Source organism: Orycteropus afer, unplaced genomic scaffold (assembly GCF_000298275.1).
Source record: "Orycteropus afer afer isolate SDZICR_OR568_19922 unplaced genomic scaffold, OryAfe1.0 scaffold00046, whole genome shotgun sequence".
NCBI classification, from domain to species: domain Eukaryota; kingdom Metazoa; phylum Chordata; class Mammalia; order Tubulidentata; family Orycteropodidae; genus Orycteropus; species Orycteropus afer.
The window spans coordinates 7,291,421-7,316,640 of NW_006921633.1; the positions used below are offsets into that span (position 1 = coordinate 7,291,421).

Genomic DNA, 25,220 nt, shown 5'->3' on the forward strand with positions numbered 1-25,220 from the left:
ATACATATATATATATATATGTATATATATATATACTTTGCTGGTTTTTGTGTTTCTCTAGAGAACCCAATCCAACACAGTCATCAAAAAAATAAGAAGACTCTCAATTAGATGGATGGACATATGGATACAACAATGGGCTCAAACACAGCAATGATTGTGAAGACGGCACAAGACCAGGCAGTGTTTCATTCTGTTGTGCACAGGTAGCTTTGAGTTGGAACAGACTCGACAGTGTCCAACAACAAAAAAGAAATCTTTACCTAATCCAATGTCACAAAGGCTTTCTCCTAGTTTTTCCTAGAAGTTTTATGATGTCAGATTTAACATTAAGGTTATGGCCAATCCATATTGAGCTAATTTTAGTGTATAGTTCAAAATTTATCTTTTTTGCATACAGATATCGTGGTAGTTAAGGTTGTATGGCAACTTGGCTGGGCCTGGTTGAGTGGCTGGGCAGCTGGATGTAGTTATTCCCCATGGTGAGATTGGTAATTAACTCCACAGTGGAATCTACAGGAGCAGCTGAGTAGCTGCTTTAGGGATGTGGTCTGCTTTCAGTGTAGAAGAAGCAACTTTGAGGAAGGTCTCCAGTGGATGGCACACTTGAACCCTGCTTGTAGCCGAGTCTTTATTCAACAGCCTGCCATGCTGTCCTGCCAATCTTGGGACTTTTTCAGGAGTTGAATCAATGGCTTGTCATGTGGTTTGGTACTATTGGGGCTGTGCCATTTTATTTGTCGACCTTGGGCTTGTCAGCCTCAGCAGCCAGCAGCTGCCTGAGTGAAGAAAAGCCTCCAGGTTCAGTGGGCAGGGAGAAAGAGGCAGAGCTGAAGCCCAGGGTCAAGGGGCTCTCACCCAGCCCCTACAGCCTGGCACTTTGAACTCGAACTTCTAACCTCCAAAACTGTAAAAGAATAAACTCCTGTTTGCTAAGCCATTCCACCTGTGGTATTTCTGCTAAAGCAGCACTGAGGTAATCAAGAGTCCCAAAACCACCTGCTGAAAAGACTGTCCTTCCTCCACTTAAATGCCATTGCATCTTACTGAATATACATATGTGGGTCAATTTCTGAACCCTTTATTCCAAAGATCTATTGGTCTATCTTTATGACAATACCATACTGTTTGTGTAACTACAGCTTTAGAAGTCTTGAAATCAGGTGGTGGTAGTCCTCTAATTTTGTTCTTTGTTTCCTGAGTTACATTGACTCTTTAGGGTCCTTTATATTCCCATACAAATTTCAGAATCATTTTATCAAATTCTTTAAAAAAAAAAAAAAAAACCTGTTAGTATTTTCACTGGAATTGGATCAAATATATAGATAAATGGGGAGAACTGACATCACAGCCAAAGTGAGTCCTCTAACCAACGAACACAGTCTCTCCATTTTTTTAGATCATTTGGCAAAAATTGTACAAACTTTACCACAAAAGACATACAAGTGAAAACATAAAATGATGCTCAACAATCTTGATCATTAAGGAAAGGTAAATTAAAATCACAATGAGATACCATTACACATCCACTGTTGTTGTTGTTGTTATGTGCCATTGAGTCGGACCCAACTCATAGCGATCCCTCCTTGGGTTTCCGCGGCAGTATCACTACGGAAGTAGATTGCCCCATCTTCCTTCCATCTTCCTTCCGAGGAGTGGCTGGTGGGTTTGAACCACCAGCTTTCTGGTTAGCAGTCAAGTGCCTTAGCCACTATTCTACTAGAGCTCCCACATATCCATTAGAATAATTAAAATGAAAAAGACTGACCCTACCAAATGTCAGTGAGGCTGTAGAGGAACTGGAGTTTTCATACACTAATGGTGAGAATGTAAAATGATGTAGCTATTTTAGACAAGAGTTTGGCAGTTTCTTAAAAAGTTAAATATGTATCTCCTATATGATCCAGCCATTGCACTCTTAGGTGTTTACCCAAGAAAAATGAAAGTCCATGTCCATATAATGACTTGTACACAACAGTCACTGAAGTTTGACATATAATAGCTACATACTGAAAACAATATATGTCCATCAACAGGTGAATGAACAATCTGTGATACATCCATACAGTGGAGTACTACTCAGTAATAAAAAGAATCAAGTATTATGACATGCCACAACATGGATGAACCTCAAAATAAATATGCTGAAAGAAGCCTGACAAAGAAAAGTACATGGAATTATATAAAATTCTAGAAAATGCAAACTAATGTACAACAACAGAAAGTAGATCAGTAGTTGCCCTGGGACCAGAGGTGGCTGGGGCTGGCTAGGAGGACCAGGGATTAAAAGGGAGGAAGAGGGAACTTCAGTGTGATAGATGAGATCATTACCTTGATTGTAAAGATGATTTAACAGGTATAAACATACACCTAAACCCACCAAACTATACATTTTTTATTAAATATGTTCAGTTTACTGTGTGTCAATTATACCTCAATACAATAGTTATTAAACAAAAATTTTGATTTCTGCAAAGTAATGAATCTATATAGCACTAGCCATTTTGCTATAGTGTCAACAATTAGAAGCTAAAAAGAATACAAAATAGCTACATTCTTTTGTTACAAGGACAAAGGGAGAGAGTAACTGTTCATGAACCCACCATTTAAAGCATGAAATTTTATCACTTTCATATGTACATATATTAAATGTGTACGTATTAGAGAAAGAAGGAGGAAAGATATATATGGGAACTAAGATGTCAGCTATTCCCTTATAACTGTTATTAAATTATGTTAAACTACAAAAGCACTTAAGCAGAAAAGTGTGAACACTGCCAATCTCAAAATGTAACGCTTATTATCTTTAAAAGCATTTTGTTACTTTTATAATACCTGAAGTGATATAATAATGTCACTCACTTAACCAGATCTTAGAGTATAATATCTCCATCTTAAGTACTATTATTTCCAGTATTTTAATAATTTTCACACAGTCCCGGAAAGTGATCTTTTGTGCTCTGATGACACTTAAATTAATAGCATAATTTTCTGGTACTTGCAACAGTTGCTTTCCAATCTGATTTTTTATACTTTCCTATAATACATGCAGATAAATCCTTTAATAATCACTTTTATCTTTATCTTTGGGGGATTCAAAAGGCTTCAATAGAATAAAGAAATATCAAGAGATTACATTTTTAAAAAATAATAATTTTAATATTAGTTGCAATATTTCAAATCATGCATTTTTAAAGAGATATATCTTCTAAGTATTCAGTTCATTTGGTCTTACTAACAAGTTTCACTAATCCTGTCAATTCTTTCTATACATAAATCTATTACTGGATCTATTTAATCAAATTTTATTCTTTGTTAAGTAACTTAGACTTTATCACCTTTCCTACACTAATTAAGTAGTCTGCTTTGACTATAACTGACCACTGTTCACTTAAAGGATTTCTTACTACACCTACTCCTCACTTATCAGCTATCTCGTTATTGAACATTTCACATTCAACATTAAAAATTCTACTATCCAACTGTTTCATGCATTAATGATGTACATCTGGCAGTAACAAAAGCTGAGGTGGGAGGTGAGAGTAATGTTAGCTGTGATGTTTAAGGTTATGTATCAATATGTGTGGGGCATGATTCTCAGTGGTTAGGCTGAGAACCACTCATATGGCAATTATGTAATATGGCAATTATGTAATGATGTAGTCAGCCTTCAGTTTTGTGATCTGATGTAGTCATCCTCCATTTTCAGATACTGCCAATTTTCTCATGATGACTTCGTCTTTGGAACCAAACCACATTGATAAGTGAGGAGTGGATGTATATTTCTATTTCATATGAAGAAGGTAGTGATTCACAGGATTGAATGAAACGTATTCAATTTATTTGTAGCCATTACAGAATGCTGTTGAAACTTTCAATAAAAAAAAAAAAAAAATTGTCAAGCGGATATTGAAAATAAGTATGCACTTTCCATCTTGCTCTTAAAACAAACAAACAAACAAAAAGCAAACTCAGTGCTGTGGAATCAATTCCGACTTACAGTCACCCTATAGGACAGAGCAAAACTGACCCATAGGGTTTCCAAAACTATCAAACTTTATGGAAACAGATTTCCACATCTTGCTCCCCTGGAGTGGCTGGTGGGTTCAAACCGCCGACCTTTAGGTTAGCACCTGAGAGCTTAATTAACCACAGCACTACCAGTTACCTTTCCTATATGGTAGACCATAAAAATCTCAAAATTAAGCCAATTTCCAAACAAACTTGTCTAGTTTTTCATTCGTTAGACCATCAAAATCGAAGGTGCCACCCCTCCAAAGGAGGTGGCTGTTCTTAGGTGCTGCTGAATTGGTTTCGACTCATACCAACACTACTATGTACACAAAATGAAACAATGTTTGGTCCTGCACCATCTTCACAGTTGTTGCCACACTTGAGCTCATCATCGCAACCATTGTGTCAATCCATGTGGTTGAGGGTCTTACCCTTTTTTGTTGACCCTTTACTTTCCAGCATGACATTCTGCAGGGACTGGTCCCTTCTGACAACATGACCAAAGTAGGAGAGGTGAAATCTGGCCATTCTCACTTCTAAGCAGCATTCCAGCTATACTTCCTCCAAGACAGACTTGTTCATTCCTCTAACAGTTCATGGTACATTCACTACTCTTTGCCAACAAAATTTAAATTCATCAATTCTATTGTGCTTTTTCTTATTCACTGTCCAGCTCTCACATGAATATAAAGTTATTGAAAATACCAGGGGTAGGGTCAGGGGCACCTGAATCTTCAAAGTGACATCTTTGTTCTTTAACATTTAAAAAGTTCATTTACAGCAGTTTTGCACAACATAATATGTCATTTGATCTCCTGGCTTCTGCTTCCATAGGTGTTGATTGTGGATCTAAGTAACATGAAATCCTTGACAACTTCAATCTTTTCTCCCTTTATCATGATGATGCTTATGGATCCAGTTGTGAGGATTTTTGTTTTCTTTACTTAAGGTGTAATTCATACTGAAGGCTGTAGTCTTTGATCTTCATCAGTAAGTGCTTCAAGTCTACTTTCACAGCAAGGAAGGTTGTGTCATCTGCATTTCACAGGTCATTAATAAGTCTTCCTTCAATCCTGATGGTTCATTCTTCTTCACGTAGTCCAATTTCTTGGATTTGCTCAGCACACAGATTGAGTAAGTGTGGTGAGAAGATACAACCTTTATCCACACTCTTCCTGACTTTAAACCCTGCAGAAAGGAAGAGTTCATGCAAAAGAACCCTTGTTCTTTTGGAACAACTGCCTCTTAGTCTATGTACAGGTTCTTCATGAGCACAATTAAGTGTTCTGGAATTCTCATGCTTTACAATGTTACCCATAATTTGTTATGACACATATAGTTGAATGTTTTCACATATTCAATAAAACACAGGTAAACAACTTTCTGGTATTCTTTGCTTTCAGCCAAGACCTATCTTACATCAAGAGTGATATTCCTTGTTCCATGTCCTCTTCTGAATCCAGCTTGACATTCTGGCAAGTTTCTGTCAAAGTACAGCTGCAACCATTTTTTAATTATCTTCAGCACAATTTTACTTGCATGTAGTGTTAATCACATTCTGCTGGATCACCTTTCTTTAGAATGGGCACAAATATGGATCTCTTCTGATTGGTTGGTCACGTAACAGTCTTCCAAATTTCTTGGCATAAATGAGCGAATACCTCCAGCACACATCCATCTGTTGAAACATCTCAGTGGATATTCCATCAATTCCTAGAGCCTTGTTTTTCATCAATTCCTTCAGTGCAGCTTGGGGACTTCTTCCTTCAATGCCATCAATTCTTCACCATATGCCATCTCCTGAAATGGCTGAACACTGACCAATTCTTTTTCACACAGTGAGTCTGTGTATTCCTTCCATCTTCTTTTGATGTTTCCTATGTCATTCAATATTTGGCCCATCGAACCCTTCAGTATTAGAACTCAAGGGTTGAATTTTTCCTTCATTTCTTTCAGCTCGAGAAATGCCAAGCATGTTCTTCCCCTTTGATTTTCCAACTCCAGGTCTTTGCACATTTCATTACAATACTTTATTTTGTCCTCAAGATCTGCCTTTTGAAATCTTCTGTTCTGCCCTTTTACGTCATCATTTCTTCCATTTACTTTGGCTATTCCCCATTCAAGAGCAAGTTTCAGAGTCTCTTCTGACATCCATTTTGGTCTTCTTTTCCTTTCCTGGCTTTTTAATAAGCTTTTGCTTTCCTTGGTGTCATCCCACAATTCATCTAGTCTCCAGTCACTAGTGTTTAGTACATAAAATCTATTCTGTTGAATTCAGGTGGAATATGCTCATGCATATGCTATGCATACGTACACAGACCAGGAGGCTGTCATTCGAAAGGAACAAGTGGATACTGCATGGTTTAAAATCAAGAAGGGAGTGCATCAGGGTTGTATCCTTTCATCATACTTATTTAATCTATATGCTGAGCAAATAATCCAAGAAGCTGGACCATAAGAATAAGAACGTGGCATTAGGATTGAAGGATGAATTAACAATATGTAATACGGTGACAACACAACTTTGCTTGCTGAAAGTGAGGATGACTTAAAGCACTTACTGATGAAGATTAAAGAATAGAGTCTGAAGTATGGATTACATCTCAATATAAAGAAAACAAAAATCCTCACAACTGGACCTATAAGCAACATCATGATAAATGGAGAAAAGATTGAAGTTGTCAAAGACTTCACATTGCTTAGTTCTACAATCGATGCCAATGGAAGCAGCAGTCAGGACACCAGACAAACTATAGCACTGGGCAAACTGGCTGCAAAGGACCTCTTTCAAGTGCTGAAGAGCAAAGATATTGCCTTGAGGACTGAGGTGCACCTGACACAGGCCATGGTATTTTCAGTTGCCTCATGTGCATGTGAGAGCTGGACAATGAATAGGAAGACCAAAGAAGAGTTGATGCTTTTGAGTTGTGCTGGCGAAGAATGCTGAGAGTACCATGGACTGCTAAAAGATCTAACAAATCTGTCCTGCAGGAAGTGCAGCCGGAATGCTCCTTGGAGGTGAAAATGGCCAGATTTCGTTTCACCTACTTTGGTCATGTTGTCAGAAGGGACCATTCCCTGGAGAAGGATGTCAGGCTTGGTAAGGTGGACAGTCGACAAAACAGGGGAAGGCCCTGTTTCATGGCCTTGAGATGGATTGACACAGTGGTTGTGGTGATGGGCTCAAGTATAGCAAGGATCATGGAGCTGGCATGTGACAGGGCAGTGTTTCATTCTTCTTTGCACAGAGTTGCTATGAGTCAGAGATGACTTGATGGCACCTAACAATAACAACATGCTCAAGGTCATATTTTGGCACTTGTACACTTAGTTTTAATTTTCTTCAGCTTCAACTTAAGTTTGCATATGAGCAATTGATGGTCTATTTCACAGTCTGCCCCTGGCATTATTCTGATCAATGATATTGAGCTTCTCCATCAACTCTTTTCCACAGATAGAATTCATTTGATTCCTGCGTTTTCCATCTGGCAAGGTCCACATGAATGGTTCAAAAACTTTGTAACTGTTAACAGTGAGGTCGTTAAAAAGGTATAGTAAACACTGTCTCAATGATTCTACTATATACAAACTCCAATATTCTAGTTTGTTTCACTATATGTACCTGCTAAGTTGGTTTGGCTTCCAATATTCAACTTCTATTTCAGCATAGAGACCAAAAAAAAAAAAAAAAAAAAACACCTATTGCTGTCAAGTAGATTCTGATTCTTAACAATGCTATAGGACAAATTAGAACTGTCCCATACAGTTTCCAAGACTGTACTCCTTACAAAGAAGCAGACTGCCCTTAGAGCAGCTGACAGGTTCGGTTAGCAGCCAAGCACTTTAACCACTGTGTCCTAGACCACCTTCACAGGGCAAAATGAGGGAGAAGCATATTTCCAAGGTAAAAATATTAATCTCTCAGTGATTATAGCAGATCATATTTGAATTAACATTTCTTTCATTTCTGAATTATTACTTTAATCTCTAACCCAAGGAGCTCTGGTAGCATAGAGGTTAAAAGTATTAGGCTGCTAATCACAAAGTTGGCAGTTCAAACCCACCAGCACTCCATGGGAGAAAGATGAGACACTCTGCTTCTGTGAAGATATATAAACTTGGAAACCCTCTTGGCAGTGCTACTCTGTCCTGTAGGGTCACTGTGAGTCAGAATCAACTCAAACTCAATGGCAGTGGGTAGGGTGGTGGTAGTCATCAATCCACTTGATCTTTATTGTCAATACAGACACCTATTTTTACAAAAGAATTGTTTAAACAAACACAAATATATGCACATGCCTACGTTAAACAATACCCACATTTTTACCACATATTCCAAAATTGGGGACTAAAAAAAGTTAGAAACAAATACAGTGTATCAATTTACCAGAGTCTCTACCAAACTCATTGCCATTGACTTGGGATCCGACTCATAGCGACCCCTCCTTGGGTTTCCAAGGCGGTATCAGTATGGAAGTAGATTGCGTAACCTTCCTTCTGAGGAGCGGCTGGTAGGTTTGAACCACCAGCCTTCTGGTTAGCAGTCTAATGCCTTAGGCCCTATGCCACCAGAGTCTGTAACAGAAACAAAATATAAGGAAGAGACTATAAATAAACTGCACTTATATTGAAAAAACATGTGCTATTAGTTGATGGTCTATTCCACAGTCTGCCCCTGGCATTGTTCTGATCAATGATATTGAGCTTCTCTATCATCTCTTTTCCACAGATGGAACTGATTTGATTCCTGCATTTTCCATCTGGCAAGGTCCACATAGTTGATGTAAACTATCTTTTTTTTTCTCAAAAAGTATGCTAAATATAAATCCCAACATTAGGAAGCCACTTGGAAACTGATATTTACATATTTGCTTTCACTTGGGTCACTTGCTATATAAGAATTAACAGCAACCAGTCTAACTGTAAAATAGCAATTATTTCTCTCAACATCTCTTAACATGCTACTTATGGTACAATGTATAGATAAGTGTCTACCACAATCACATAGCCTAGTGACAATGATAGTCATTTTTCATTAATCTCAATTTCAATTCTGAATATCAGAAGACATCTTGATTGGGTGCATATGAATGGAAGTATTATCTTTAAATTATATATAATTCAATGTATATATAGATACTAATCATGTGTCCTGTGTGCATGTACTTTGTTGTTGGGTGCAGATGACTCTATTCCAACTCATAGAAACCCCATGTGACAGAGTACACTGCTCTACTAGGTTTACTTGGTTATAATCTTTATGACAGCAGATCACCAGGTTTTTCTCCCATGGAGCCTCTGAGTGGGATGAAGCCACCAACCTTTTGGCTAATGGCCTAGTGCTTAAGTATCACCCCATCAGGGCTCTTTTATATGCATGGATATATACACAAGTATATGATTTAATGTAAATATATGGAGACACATCATTTTTGTCCATATTGGCTCTATTTTTAAGAGCTCACCAATTCACAAACTGCAAGAACTTCCTACATCATTTTGTATATTTGTATAGCACTTTACAATTAAAAAGGACTTTCATACACAATATTTCAATTTTCCCTTCCATGTAATCTATGATGTAAGTATCATTTCCCTCTTTTTACAGATAATGAATGATGTATGCAAGATAAAACTGGAGCCAGGATATGACCACTTTTTGAGACTCTATGTTCTCTTTTTACTGTCACAGTGGTGCAACAAAATTAACTATGAAACCTACCATGAAAGTCTACAACAAAGTCAGATTTATGAACATTACCTGATAAATCACTTATTAACCTGAACATGGTATCAAAGGCATCTGATAACCAACCTGTTCCACACAACTAGTCTCTCTGGGTCTTGAATAGAAGCTCTTTATCATTCCACAAAAGTATCTCATATACTCACGGTAAACCCAGTAACCCACTGCCATCAAGTTGATTCCAACTCACAGCAACCCCTCAGGGTTTCCAAAGCTGTAAATCTTTACAGAAACAGACTGACTTATCTTTCTGCCACAGAGTGGCTGGTGGATTCGAACCGCCAACCTTTTGGTGAGCAGCCCAATGCCTTAACCACAGCACCACCAGAGCTCCTTACCGTAAAGAACTATCAAAGCTTCAATCAACTTTGATAACCTTAGATATGAACTGAAATCATAATTATCTTCTTCCTTAATCTGACAATTAACTGACAGTCTGAGATTCAAATTCATATATTCAATTGTCTACTAAACACATTTACTTAGATCTACCACAAGCATTTCAAACTCATCAAATTCCAAACTGACCTTGCCTCTAAACCCCTTCTTTTCCCTGCATTCTCTGCCTCACTTAGTGGTATTATCATCTAACCTTTTCAGTCATACCAAAAGCCTTGGGAGCAACCCATGTGATCTTAACACATAATCAATCACTAAATTCTACCAACATAATCTGTAAAGTTTTCTCAAACAATCCCCTTATATTTATCCCTGAAACCTATTAACTTAGAACATAGACTAAACACTCTTTGCATGGATAAGGATACTTATAGCCTCCCACTCAGTTTCTTTGACTTAGAAAGGCCTAAGTCTTGTCCTGCTCACTTAATCCTTTCCTCTACACTGCCACAGAGTGATCAATCTAGCATTCTGAAAACATGTTTCACTAAAGACTGATCCTGAGAGGTTTTCTGAAGGGTGGAAAAAAGAAAGGTCTTGCAAGAGATTTAAAACATATCTTGCCTGAGAAGTTCCACATCAAGAAACATCGTTGTTAGGTGGTGTTGAGTTGGCTCTGACTCACAGTGACCCTATACGCAACAGAATGAAACACTGCCCAGTCCCGTGCCGTACCCAATTCCATCAATGAGCCACTGTGTCAATCCATCTCGTTGAGGGTCTTCCCCTTTTTCCCTGACCCTCCACTTTACCACTCATGATATCCTTCTCCAAGGAATGGTCCCTTCTGACTATATGACCAAAATAGGTGAGACAGCAAGAAATAGCAGAACTTAAATCTAGAATTTTATGTATTAGATCACAGAGTCCCTTCTTCACTTTACACCTATTAATAGTGAAGAAAAAAAGAAAATTCCAAAATGAAACAAAAAATTTTTTGAGAAATACTCTAGATAGAACAAGACTCTATGTCAGAACCACCTTGAGGATAAAGTCCAAGCACATAAGAGTAGTATAGCAAACTTGCCTAACTTTTATTAAAAACTCTAGTCTTTTCTCTTACTAACTCTGACCAGTTATTATTCCCTATAGTCCCATTCTGTTCTTCGGCTCATGCAGTTTCCTCTCCTGAAATGCCACCTCTCCTTCCATGCCTGCCTAACTTCTTGTTCCTCAAGACTCACTCAGCTCAACTGACATCTTATCCAGAAAACAACTTGACCACATTAGGTGAGAACATGTGCCTCTCTGCCTTATCAAAACAGCTAATGATACCAGTATATTTTACTGAAACCTTTTTTAATGTCTCTCCTAAAAAAATTAAAACATAAAATCCAGCAAGTATGTGTGTGCACACAAACACACATATAAAGTAAAAAAAAAAAAAACACAAAGAAAAACCTAAACCAGTTGACAATGACTCAGTTTCAACTTACATCAAACCCCATATGTGTCAGAGGACAACTGTGCTCCACAGGGTCTCCAATGGATAATGTTTTGGAAGTAGATCACCAGGTCATTCATTCTTCCGAGACAGTTCTGGGTAGGCCTGAACTCCCAATTTTTCAGTTAGTAGCCAAGAGCTTAAGTGTTTGTACTATCCAGGGACTCCATATGTATTTAAAGTTTTCATCATTTGGTAAAGTTTTGCTATGATTTTTTGTACAGAAATCCCTTATCAATAATTAATTGAATTCATTTCCAGTTCTAGTTTACTATAAGCTTTGTTATGAATGGAAGTCCTGCAGAACTGAGATAAAACCCAAAGAAAGCCCAGCACACCAAACTCACTGACTTGAATAGATAAAGACATGAGTTTGAGAGGCTAACTGGACTAGAATTTATGGAAGGGTACCTGTGAGGAGTTGCCAGCACAAAAAGGGTTCCAGTAATCTGCAAAGGGTCTCCTATACATAGAGTCATTAGCTGGATGTTAATTTGTGCATGTGTAGAATTATACCCCACCACAAGCCAAGCAAGGAAAATTTCTGAGGAAAGAATAGAACAAGACAAATAATTGGCAGAGCTTACACAAGGGCAGAGATGATTCACATGCCCATCAATCACAGAGGAGAGAGTTCCTCAGAAACTACTGATGGAAGCACAAGCTGACAGGCAGTACCTACTAATGGTGATGATTCAGATGATTCACATACCTGTAACACAGCAAGCCTATTAGCTTTATATCCGAGAGAAATGTATCTATATGCCTAGAATATACGTGTAAGATTCTTAAGACAACAGTTTGTAGAAGCTAAAGACTGCCCACTATCAACACATCCACAGGAAAATGGACAATTAAATACTATAGTGATAAATGCTTGTAAAAGAGTACCATACAGCAAAGAAAATGGGCAAACGACACCTATATATTCAGTAACAGGAATGAATCTTAAAATTAATGCGGAGGGAAAGAAGGCGAAAACTAAACAAAGAAAACCTATATACTTGAGGCATACTTAAATTATACTGTTCAGAGATGAACATTTGGGAGGTAAAAATATTTTTTAAAAAATAGTAAGTGTCATAAAAGTCAAGATAATGGTTTCCTCTAAAGGTGGGGATTTTGCTCAAGAAAGAGTATATTGGTGGCCTCCGGGGGTGATTGAAATCTTCTCATTTTTCACCAGAGTGGTAGTTAAATGAGTGTTAGCCTCAGAATAGTTCTTTAAACTATACATTTATGTCTTATGTACTTTCCAGTATATGTGTATAATAAAAGCTTTGAGAAAAGAAAGAGTTGGGAAGGAGAAGGAAGGAAGGAGGTAGGCAGGCAGGGAAGAACTATAGGCAGTCTCTGACTTACAATATATTTGAGTTACAATGAACTGCACTTATGACCGTCAGTGTAATTGGAACATTGTCTCATCCTGGGAGGAAGTTACGGGAAAACGCATACAGGGGATATGGAAAAAACTGCTGAGTTATGTGAACACACTCCAAGCATTTGATCAGGTAATATGATGGAAGAGATTAGTGGAAAAATCGTCCATATGGCAAGAATGCTGAATTTAGAACTAGATATCGTCAATGAGGAACAGCTCATAGATCATGAGAAGAGCATTTAGAGGTAATATATTTGAAGAGGAAAGAAATGCTGAAGAAGGAAGAAATAATGGAGGAAGAGGAAGAAGTTGTCAAAAATTTTTACAATGAAAGGACTAGAGTTTTTTCAGCTGCTAGAAAACATGGACCCAAATGGTGATGGCTTTGCTAAAGTTGACACACAGTTTTGGAAAGTGGTGAGATGTTATCACAAAATATATGAAGAAAAAAAAAAGACAACATTCTCTAATTTTATGACTAGAAATACCATCCTATTCCCAGGAATAATCTAGATGATCTGGACCTTCTATAAGTGGACATATTACTACAGCTGACAAAATGCCAATTTCATCGAACTCTTCCTTATTTATTGGCATAAATTTTTACAATTTGTGTATTTTTATGTGTTATTAAAATATGTCTAAGTTTATTTGTAATGTTTCCAACCACAGAAGACAAATAAAGATCAGATTTATAAAGATACTGACAGTAGTAAAAGGCAGTACTAATGAAAACTAAAAGAATTTTTAAATGAGGTATTCAACTGATTTACAGAAGAGTCATCAGAAGGAAACCTCATCGTCAGTTGGGGCCCACCTGTATGCAATTGACTCAGACAACTCCAGAAAGTTAACACCTAAGCAGGCAGTAGGGAAAGCCAGGAGCCCACCTCATTTAAAGTAAGAATTGGTATCACCAAGTATTTTTGAGGGTGGGGGTGGCTACAATTAGGATGATATAAATTGAAAGCTACTTAAGAGTCAGATTTCCTGATCCCCACTTTCATTTCATTCCACTAAGTCACTGCCATTCACACACTGAACTGGAGTTTTACTATCTGGAGAATTTTCAACACAGGACCTTCTGATTAGGGAATATCAGGTACAGTTGAGAGCCTGTATACACTACCAAAAATAGGAGAGTAAGTAAATTAATGGTAGCACAGTGCCTAAGGCACTTGACAGCTAACCAGAAGGTTGGCGGTTCAAACCCACCAGTCACTCCTTGGGAAGGAGGAGTGATACTTTTTAGTGATACTGCCTCGGAAACCCAAGGAGGGGTTGCTAAGAGTCGGGTCTGACTCGACGGCACATAACAACAACAACACTACATATGCTAGCCTTCTTCCCCACTCTGTTCCAGACAGATAAGTTCCACCTGCCAGGCAGAAGGTTGAAAGAGTCAGGCCTCCTCAGAGCCGGGGTCAACCAGCAGGGATATGAGGTGGTGAGGATGGACTCAGTCTATCGCCAGGGATTAGGCAGTCAGAGATGGAGCTGAAGTCGGACTTAGACGCATTCTCCCCGGACCTAGAGGACACAGGTAGACCAAATACCTCATTTAGGGCGGCACTCCTAGCCTGGCACCAAGCTGTGGATCCTAGTGTCCCCTGGCTGCTGTCCTCCACATGAGCACTGACTTCTGGGGTACATGCATGTGCCTGGGCCTGCTCTATCTGTGCTGGGTTTGTGTGTGTGTGTGCGCGTGTGTGCGCGTGTGTGCGTCTGTCTGTCTCTCTGGTCTGTGTCTGTCTGTGTCTGTCAGTCTGTCTCTGTCCAATTAATCAAAAAGAACTAAAGATATTTTCACTGGGTTCCCTCAATATGAGACCTATCCAAATCACCCTACAATGAAGTTGTCAACTGACAAGTCCCTCCCAAGCCCTCAGAGCTTCCAAGACAGCTTTTTAGTCTCTGACTTTTAATCCTGAATAGATAGCCAAGAACTATAAAAGTCTAGTGGCAAAAAAAAAGCAACTCAACAAAATAGAAACTAGTTAGAGGGGGAAAAGTGGCAAAAACCTATTATTAACACTTCTGAGGACAAACTAAGTTATTATATCTATGAAGTAAACTCTTTGAAAGTAGCATGACAGCAGAAGTGGACAACCGCATTAGGAAAGTTGTTGATAAAGCCAAGGAAATTTCCCAGAAAATAAAGCTGATACAAACCCTAAAGTGGAAAAGTAGAAGACACAGACAGGTGATGGAGAATTAGGAGTTTAATGAGTTAAACTACATTAAAAAGCTAACGAAAAAGGAAGGCAACTATCAACCCAAGAATAACAAAAATCAAGGTGACAAAAATAGTCTTGTTAAGTACACAGCTTATCTTTGCATAAGATACATATATATGTTGTGTTATTGAGTTCATTCCAACTCACAGTGACCCCAAATGATGAAGTACAACTGCCCCACAGGGTTTCGTAGACTGTAATCTTTCTAGGAACAGACTACCAAGTCCTTCTCTTTTAAAGCCACTGGATGGGTTCGAACCACCAACCTTTAAAATGGCAGCCATGTGATTGACCACTGCACCACCGGGGCTCCTTAGTTTACACAGACACACACATACAACACAAATAGGTCACCTGATTTCACCAATTTTTTTCTATCATATCACCTAATTTCAATAATGAATGCAGTTCCAGTTTTGATTCCTTTAATTCTTTTTTTTCATCTATGTCATTGTAGCAACAATAAGAATGCCAAGTAGGTTAAAGTAAGTTTAATTAACCAAGAGTGAGAGGAAAAAAAAAAATCCAGTACTATAAAGTTCAACAAAGACAGCAAAAAAAAAAAAAGAAAAGCTACTTGGTCAAAAAAAGGAAACTTTCCACAGAAACCTCAAAGTTGGTAATTAAGATTTTTCTTTCCCCGAAACTTAATTTCTTTTAAATAAACTTGATTTTTCTTAACATTGCTGTGAAAGAGGAAAAGTTCATTATTTCCATATATTTATGAACTGAGGCAAAGGGCAGTCATGTGACTTGTTTGAAATTATACAATTAAGTCAATGGCTGAACTGTAAACAGAACCTAGGATACCCAACTGCTAGTCTGCTGCTCTAACTAATGGATCATGCTCCCTGCTATGTAATAGGACTGTTTTCTTTAATTACAAATTCTTCATTCACCATCAGATTATCAGCCAGAGGCTTTATCATTAGTTTTCCTCTTTTTGTATTCATGGCATTATTCCAAGAATATCAGATTTCCATGATAAAAAATACAAAGATCATTGCATATGGCACCATACCAGATCTGAAAATTCCAACCGCCGTGGCAAGGATTTACCTTACCAATATTGAGCTTAGTGGTACATTCACAAGTGGAGGTGTAATTTTAACATCCATTTTTATTTGGTCAATGATTTTGTTTTGATATAAGCACTAATATCAGTGCACTCAATATTGGACATTAGGACATTCTATGGCCTCACAGTCATCAACATTCACATTCATGACCTATATGTGAAAGTCTAATAGGCAGCAGATTATTAAAGACAGATTTCAGAGCATCTGTGATATTGGGATATAGGATGAGATAAGATGTTACTTACATTCTATGCTAAAATCTCTAAGAGAAATTTCACTAGGTAAACAAACAAAGTAAATATCTGAAAGAGGTGCTGAGACACTTGTCTTTGAGAAGCACTTCGGGTTTCTTTGGCACCGCCACGGCAGCAGTAGTGTAGCAGCATTGCCCTTGGTGCTGATTTCTTACCACTCTAAATGTCTCCTCTGAGCCAGAATACACTGGCTGTTGCTGATCATGCTGTGAGACACCTGCACTGGCTACTAGGCTTGTCATGACGCACAAAACCCTACCATCTTCAGCTTGACATTGTGCAAGTTATAATTATTCATCCAAATGAATATGTCAGAGCAGCAGCAGCAGACCTCTCATCAGAGCAAAAGAAAAATACATCAAAACATTATCAACCCAGCAGGAAGACAGGGACCATAAGGAAAATTACCCAATTTTAATATGGATGCCACAAAGCCACGTCTATTATTTTACAAAAAGAAAGGAAAATAAAGATCTTCCAAGTTTAAAGTCCAGAAACACTGAATCCAAAGAGGAAATGCACAACAGCAGATAAGGATTTTTTTTTCTCTTTTGTAAAATCAATTATCTGAAACCTATTTACAGCCTCTTAAATATAAGTTTACTATTAGATTACAATAGTGATATTTATGCTGCTTAAGACCCACAATTGTTTCAAAAAATAACTCCTACAAACAGAACTGTTTCCAAGCAGTCAATGAAAAAGAATCATACACAGCAAAGGAAGCTGATAATTGCTTCTTTCTTTCAAAACCTAAACCAATACTGCCAACACTATTATTATATCTAAAAGACTCAAGAGTTCAGAAGCATCATCAAAACACTTATAATTTAAAGCCAGACTCCAAAACAGAAAGTAAATATTTTTAAAAACTTTCTAAATTTTCAAGACATGTGTAAAAGAAAAATACTGAAATCACTCTCTGACCTTCACAAATACACCCACCTTCTATGCCCATACATAAAACAGGCAAATGTACACAGATTCTTATCTCATACTTAAAGAAATGTGAAAGAGAAACTTTCGGAACAAACAAGAGGAAAGTATCTTCTCAGATCAAAATACTGAAGGCTTCTAATCTGAGACACAAAAATCATAAACTACATGGAAGAGACTGATAAATGTGACCACATTAAAATTTAAACTTCTGTGTGGCAAAATATATCATATACAAAGTTAAAAGATGTACTACAGGAAGAAGATATTTACAACTCAATAACCAAAAAAGAGTTGTTGTTGTTGTTGTTATATGCCATTGAGTAGGACCCGACTCATAGCGACCCTCCGTGGGTTTCCGAGGCAGTGTCGCTACGGAAGTAGATTGCCCAACCTTCCTTCCGAGGAGTGGCTGGTGGGTTTGAACCTCCAGCCTTCTGGTTAACAGTCAAGTGCCTTAGGCACTACACTACCAAAAACCAGTAGGTATCAAAATATATAAAGAATGTTTATAATCAAAGGAAAATAAAAATTAAAAATAAAAAAGTAGGAAAGATTATGAATACAGTAATGATGTTTTATCAATTGTTGATAAGATTTAAAATCAGAATAATTAAGATCAGACTGAGATTTGGAAAGGATCTGTGAAAGTAGGAATAACTATGCATTTCTTGGTGGGAGTATAAATTTACACAACTTTGAGAAGGCAACAGGGCAATGTCCAGGGACTTTGAAGAGGGGCACTCTCTACAATCCAGCATTTTCACTTTTAGGTACAAGCCACAATAAAATTTTCACACATAACACACAAGAAAATGTTCACTGGAGTGTTGCAAATAATAGTAAGAAACTGTCTGCAAGCTTATCAAAAGGGCAACAGATAAATTGAGTGCTTGACTGACAGTGAGATAATATAGAGTATTTAAAATAAGTGTGCTAGACACATATAGGGCGTTCTGGTGGCACAGTGCCTAAGGCATCTAATTGCCAACCAGAAGGCTGGCAGTCCAAACCCACCAGCCACTCCTTGGGAGGAAGAGTGGGCAATCTACTTCTGTAGAGATACCGCCTCAGAAACAGAAAGAGGGGATGATATGAGTCGGAATCGACTCAATGGCAATGAGTTTGTTTTGTTTTGTTCTTTTAAGACACATATATATCATGGATAAATCTCAGAAACAATGCTGTTTTTTAAAAAAATCAGATTGCAAATGTTATAGAATAGAGTAAACACAAATGTAGCAAAATGTACATATATGCATGGACAGTATACACACCAATTTCAGGGAAGTGGTTACCCCTAGAAAGAGAAGGAAGGAAGAAAAGTAGAAAAGAAGAAGGGAAAGCAGGTTGGATCTTCCCTGTTCCTAATCAAAACCAAAAAACCAAAACTATCGTCAAGATGATAGAGACTCACAGTGACCCGATAAGACAGAGTACAAACTGCCCCACAGGGTTTCTACGGCTGTAAATCTTTTACGGAAGCAGACTGTCACACCATTCTCCCACGGAACAGCTCAAGGGTTTGAACTGCTGACCTTTTGGTTAGAAGGCAAATGCTTTAACCACTGCACCAGAGTTGAAGTAAATGCAGCAATATATTAACATCAGTCCAGTCTGAGTTGTAGCTACAAAGGAGTATTTATTCTTTGCTAAGAATATTTGCTATATTCTATAATTATAAAAGAGAAGTTATGAAATTACATTACTACTAATTAATTAAGTTTATTTAGATCCAGTACAATGCAGAAGACTTGTTGGGTGACCCAATTAAATCTAAAACTTGAGCTTAACATAAAAATTAATTTTTTGCATATATGACAAGGCACAGAGCTGATGTTAAATGTGTATACCAAATTTACAAGAAACTGCCCTCAAAGAATATCCAATGTAGCAGAGGAAGAGCTACAAATTAATTTTGTTAAATGGTACAATGAAGTAAGTACTAAATACTTTTAGGCAGAGATATAAATTTTTTCAAAGATTGAAGTCTGAGGGAAATTTACATAGTTATATAAGAAACACTAAGAAATTCATCAAAAATATATCCTTCAACTTGAAAGTGTGATAAAGTGTAACTTAGAGACAGTTTATCTGAGAAGAGTTATATAATCCAGGTATAAATATTTTCTCATGATATTACTTAAGGCACAAAGAACAAAGCTTACAGAACCAAATATAAAATGTATATATATAAAGAATGATTGTTTTCTTATATATAATTTAATGACTGTTTTAATTCATATATAATTTCAATTTTACTTTTTAAAGAACTCAACACAGTATTTTATATATTTACAACATATATCAAAATACTAAAAGCAAATCATAGGCTTTTCTCCTTCCTTTCTATTTTTCTGTATTTTTTGACATTTCCATTGGGGAAGAAAACTTAGGACATTTAGATTTTTACAAGACTACTTAAATTCTGTTAGGCATTTTTTAGAACCTATTCCACATACAAGACAATTACTTTATTCATACATGTTTGGAATGTAAGCATAAATTGTTACTGGAACCCAATCAAAATTTCTTAACAAAAAATCCAGGTAGTCTCTATTAGAGAATTTTTGTAAAGTGTCATTAGGGACTTTTTCTCTTTGCATAAGATTAGAAATGTTCTGTCCATTTTGTTATAAAATGCCACAAATGACTTGGTGAAAGGACGATGCTCATCATTATTAGAACCTGACTACCTTTCTGCCACATCTTCCAAAATCACACACACACACACAACACTGATGATGGCTAATAATCACACTATCTTACACCTATATAATATTACACTTTACAAAGAATATTATGTTACTATCTACATACATTCTCTTGCTAGATATCATAATGTACTGAGAATTTAAATCAATAATAGCAGGAGAAAGAACTTCCTATATCTTCACTCAAATAACAGTGTTCAAAAGCACACAAAAAAAGTAGTTTAAGAGTGAAACAAGATCTTAAAACAATATAAAACTGAATAAAAATAAAAGTATTTTCAATCATAACTCATTTTCTTCTGAAAAATATTCTCTGATAATAAGTCATCCATCCGTGTTGAGCTTTGGCAATATGTGAAATTTCACCCAATTCTCCACTTACTGCTCACTGCTTTATAATGACTTCTTCAGGATTTAAATTTAAAGGAAACTTTCTATCAAAAAAGTTTCCATATGTTTATCTAAAATGAAGGAGCTCTGGTAGCATAGTGCCTAAGGCACTTGACTGCTAACCAGAAGGCTGGCGGTTCAAACCCACCAGCCACTCCTCGGAAGGAAGGTTGGGCATTCCTACTTCCGTAGTAATACTGCCTCGGAAACCCAAGGAGGGGTCGCTATGAGTCGGGGCCGACTTGATGGCAAATAACAACAACAACAACAACATCTAAAATGAAGCAGAGAGATATGGATACTGGATGGGTACGGATATGTGAGTTTGTGAAAAGAGAAAGGTGTATATGTATGTGTGTGTGTGTGTGTGTGTTTATGTAGAGAGACAAACGCCATTAAGTACAAGGAAATAAAAAAGATGCATTCCAGACAGTCCACTTATACATACATGTAAAAAAAAAATTAAAAGAGAAAAATCACTTTATAAGGTATAATGACCACACACAAGTATATGAAACATACTTTTTGGTTAAAATAAGTAAGAATTTACCTGTGCACAATAAAAATTATTTTAAAAGAGAATATACCTGTGGTGTCCAAGAAACAGGAAATGGAACAGGAAAATCAACGAAACAATCTGGTGATTCTGCTGGATACTATAAAAGAAAGTATAAAATTAAGTCATTTTGCAATAATTTCATATGAGGTATTTTAGAAAAAAGAGTATGATCAGGAAAATTTTATTATAAATTCAAATATATAAAACATAACTTTGAATCTACTGTTATAGTGATGATACGAGCTCGGGAAGTATGCTCAGGAGGGACAAAGTTTGGTGACTTGGCAGTGGCAAGGCAGTCAGAGTTGAGAAAGACTAAGGAAGGAAGTCAGTGTCACATCAGCTGCCAACACTATGATTTGAGGGGTGAACCACTCTGAATCCCAGTTTTCTTTATCTTTCAGGTGAGAAGTCTATCCTTGTAGTTCTAAAGTTTAATCTCAATTGCTTCAGTCACCATTTAAACGGGCAATATTTGTTAAAAGAATCAAGGAATGCACAAAAATGAACACATACAACTATAAATTAAAAGAATGATTTTAATTTTTAAAACAGCTGTTTTTAGCAAGAAGATAAAAAAGAAACACTGAAATGTCTTCTGACTTATTAAGGAAAAACAAAAGTAATAGTTAGAAATACTTTTAAGGAAGAAAAACCTTTTCAAGGTTGGTAACCAGAAAATTAATTAGTTATACAGAAAGATTTAATCAAAAAGTAAATCTCTAATACAACCATGAGGATAAACCAGTTTCCTAAGTTAACAAACTCAAAAGGTAGTTTGTCTTAAAATCAATGTTCTCATTAGAGAATTGTACTAGTTAATTTTTTTAAAGTTCAATTTTAGATTTCTAGACAAGTCACATGTAATTTAAAAATACTCATTTTCCCACTAAAAAAGTTAAATTTACTGAAAGAAAGTAAGTTTTAGGAAAATATCTTTCTCTCATTTAACAAAATGCTCTAAGTAAGTTTTAGTTTTCACTTTTTCAGCCTCATATTCTTCAGTAATTTACTGGGTAGGCAAAAGAAGATCAAAAAAACAACTCATCACTACAGTATTTAAGAATCATCAGCCCTGGAAACAACTAGGTGCCTATCAACAGAAGACTGGATAACCAAACTATGGTACATATACACAATGAAATATTATGCAACCCTAAAGAATAACGCAGAATCTGCAAAACACTGCATAACACGGATGAACTTGGAGGACATTACACTGTGTGAAGTAAGTCAATCACAGAAGGACAAATATAGTTATTAGTCCACTACTGTAAAAAGACAGAAAGTTTATATATGGAATAAAACTTTCTTTTTTGGTTACCTAGGGTGGGAGGTGAGAGGAGGGAATACTGCTAGATACGTAGATACAAGTATTGATTTGGGTGAAAAGAAGGGCAATGTAGCAAATGTGAGTGAACAACATAGCAAATGTGAGTGAACAACACAGTGGCAATGAGGAAGAGGAAGACATAGAGTAGTGCATGGGAGGTACAGACAACAAAGATGAACCCTTATGTACATATAGTACTGTGGAAACAGTGATGACAAACATTGATCTACAGGTGGATAGATGGTGGACAGGCTGAATGGTCAGGTTTGTCTATAAGGGGGGAGTGTGTCCATGACCATGTATAGGGCTGGCAAACAATGTTTCTACAAGTGTATTTGTATGTGCTATCAGAATGGCCAGGTATATAGTAGAGCTGACAAGGGACAAGGTTATGGTGACTTCTTGGCCAAAGCTAGCTAAACAGAGGGAATGAGTAGTTGGACCTGTGGGCTCAGGACCATGGTCACAGGAGACATCAAGCTCATTGGCATAACATACTACACAAAAACACTGTTCCACATCATACTTTGGTGAGTAGCTACTGGGATCTTAAAAGCTTGCAAGCAGCCATCTAGGTGCAATGATGGGTCTCTCCTTACCCAGTGCAAAGAAGAATGAAGAAAACCAAAGGCACATGGAAACAATTAGTCCAAGTGACTGGTACACCATGCGATCCTCAGCCTATATGACCAGAAGACCAGAAGAAATAGATGGTGCCCCGATTACCACTGTCAACCACTCAGAGGGGAGTCTGTATAGGAGATCCTGGATAGAGTGGGAGAACAATGTGGAACAAAACTCAAAATCATTACAAAAAAAAAAAAAAAAAGACCAGTTTGCTGGTCTGATAGAACCTGGTGGAAGCCCTGAGACTATAGCCCCTAGCTGTGCCTCAGGACTGGAATTGAATCCATTCCTGTGGCTTCCAGCCAAATAATAGGCATATGGGCTGAACATTTACATTAGGTAGATACACTCCTTGGAGAGATCAATCATGGGAGAACAGAAGCACAGTGTATGCACAGGGAAAACAGCTCAGGGGGCAGGAGTGCATGGAGGGAAGGAGACAGGGAAGAAGTAATGACGGGGAGTATGGCAGTTAAGGTTGTGTGTCAACTTGGCTGGGCCTGGTTGAGTAGCTGGGCAGCTGGTGGTAGTTATTCCTCATGATGAGACTGGCAATCAGCTCCATGGTGGGATCTATCACAGGCAGCTGAGCAGCTAATTTAAGGATGTGGTCTGCTTCTCGTATATAAGCAGCGGCTTTGGGAATGGTCTCTAGCTTATGGCACACTTGAACCCTGCATGTAGCTGTGTCATTGTTCAGCAGCCTACTGTGCTCTGCCGACCTTGGGACTTTCAATGGACTTGAATGAATGGCCTGCCATGTGGTTTGGTAATATGGGGACTGTGCCTTTTTACTTGTCAACCTTGGACTTGTCAGTCTCAGCAGCCAGCAGCTGTCTGAGTGAAGAAAAGCATCTAGCTCAGTGGGCTGGGAGCAGGAGTCAGAGGTAAAGCCCAAGGTTGAGGGGCTTTCACCCCTCGCACTTTGAACTCAGACTTAAAGCCTCCAAATTGTAAGAATAAACTCCTGTTTGTTCAAGCCATCCCATCTGTGGTATTCCTGTTAGAGCAATACAAGGTAACCAAAAGAGGGAGAAAGTGGAAAGAGAACAATTACACTGTGGGAAACTACAGTCAATGTCATGAGACAAAATATGTATGAACTGCTGTATGGAAAATGAATTTGCTCTGTAAACTTTCACCCAAATCACAATAAAAATTTAAAAAAAAGAAAAATCAGCAGCCCATCTGAAGTTAATACTTTTAAAAGAATTAACATCTAACTTTATGATCACTTGGCTAAAAAGAAAATTATTATCAATGAACCCCTGACTAATAATAGCTTACCATGTAGAACTGATAACACAAAGGCAAATATACAAGAAACCATATAAAACTATTATATGCTTAATTCTAGAGGGAAGGGAAAGGGAGAAAAATCAGGCTGAGATTAAGGAAGGAACATTATTTTAAACAATTCAAAATATCAAACCATATACTTTAGTGTGTAACTGCTGCAATCACAGGAAAAACAACTTGTATGCTATTTTTATCTCATGTGATTATCTCAAAGTATATGCAGGCAGAGACTTAGGTTTTCTCTAGTTCCAGCTCTGCTAACTAGTTTCTGTGATCTTAGGACAAGTCATTTTTAACATCTCTGGCTGTTTCATACACAAAAATGATGAAATTCAACTAGAAGTGTTACAAAATCTCTTTTCCCATTAAAATTCTTTAAAAATAACAATGCACACTCAAAGCCTCCATAGGTGAAAAAATGTAAAATTCTGTTCACTTTCAAAAAAAAAGAAACTCACTGCTATTGAATTGATTCGACTCATAGTGATCCCTCCTTGGGTTTCCAAGGCAGTATCACTACATAAGTAGATTTGCCTAAACTTCCTTCCAAGGAGTGGCTGGTGGGTTTGAATTCCTTGGTTAACAGTCAAATAAATGGCTTAAGCACAATGCCACCAGAGCTCCCTTTAAGTTTGTGATAACCTAAAGGTTGGCAGTTTGAACCCACCCAGCAGTACCATGGATGAAGGGCTTGGTGATCTGCTTCCACTGGACAGCAATGTGTCTGGGTTTTGATTTGATGCTGACTATGAACACTATCAGGAGCTCTGGTAGCATAGTGGCTAAAGCACTTGACTGCTAACCAGAA

The 25,220-nt window shown here is 37.4% G+C and overlaps 1 protein-coding gene across 1 annotated transcript in view; it reads right to left on the reverse strand.

The window, feature by feature from the left end:
* FANCL (FA complementation group L) overlaps nt 1–25,220 on the reverse strand; it is a 138,122-nt gene that overhangs the window by 34,002 nt on the left and 78,900 nt on the right. The window contains exon 8 of the mRNA XM_007938015.2: nt 21,182–21,250. Within this exon, the coding sequence (XP_007936206.2) occupies nt 21,182–21,250 (69 nt within the window). The remainder of the gene's footprint in view (nt 1–21,181; nt 21,251–25,220) is intronic.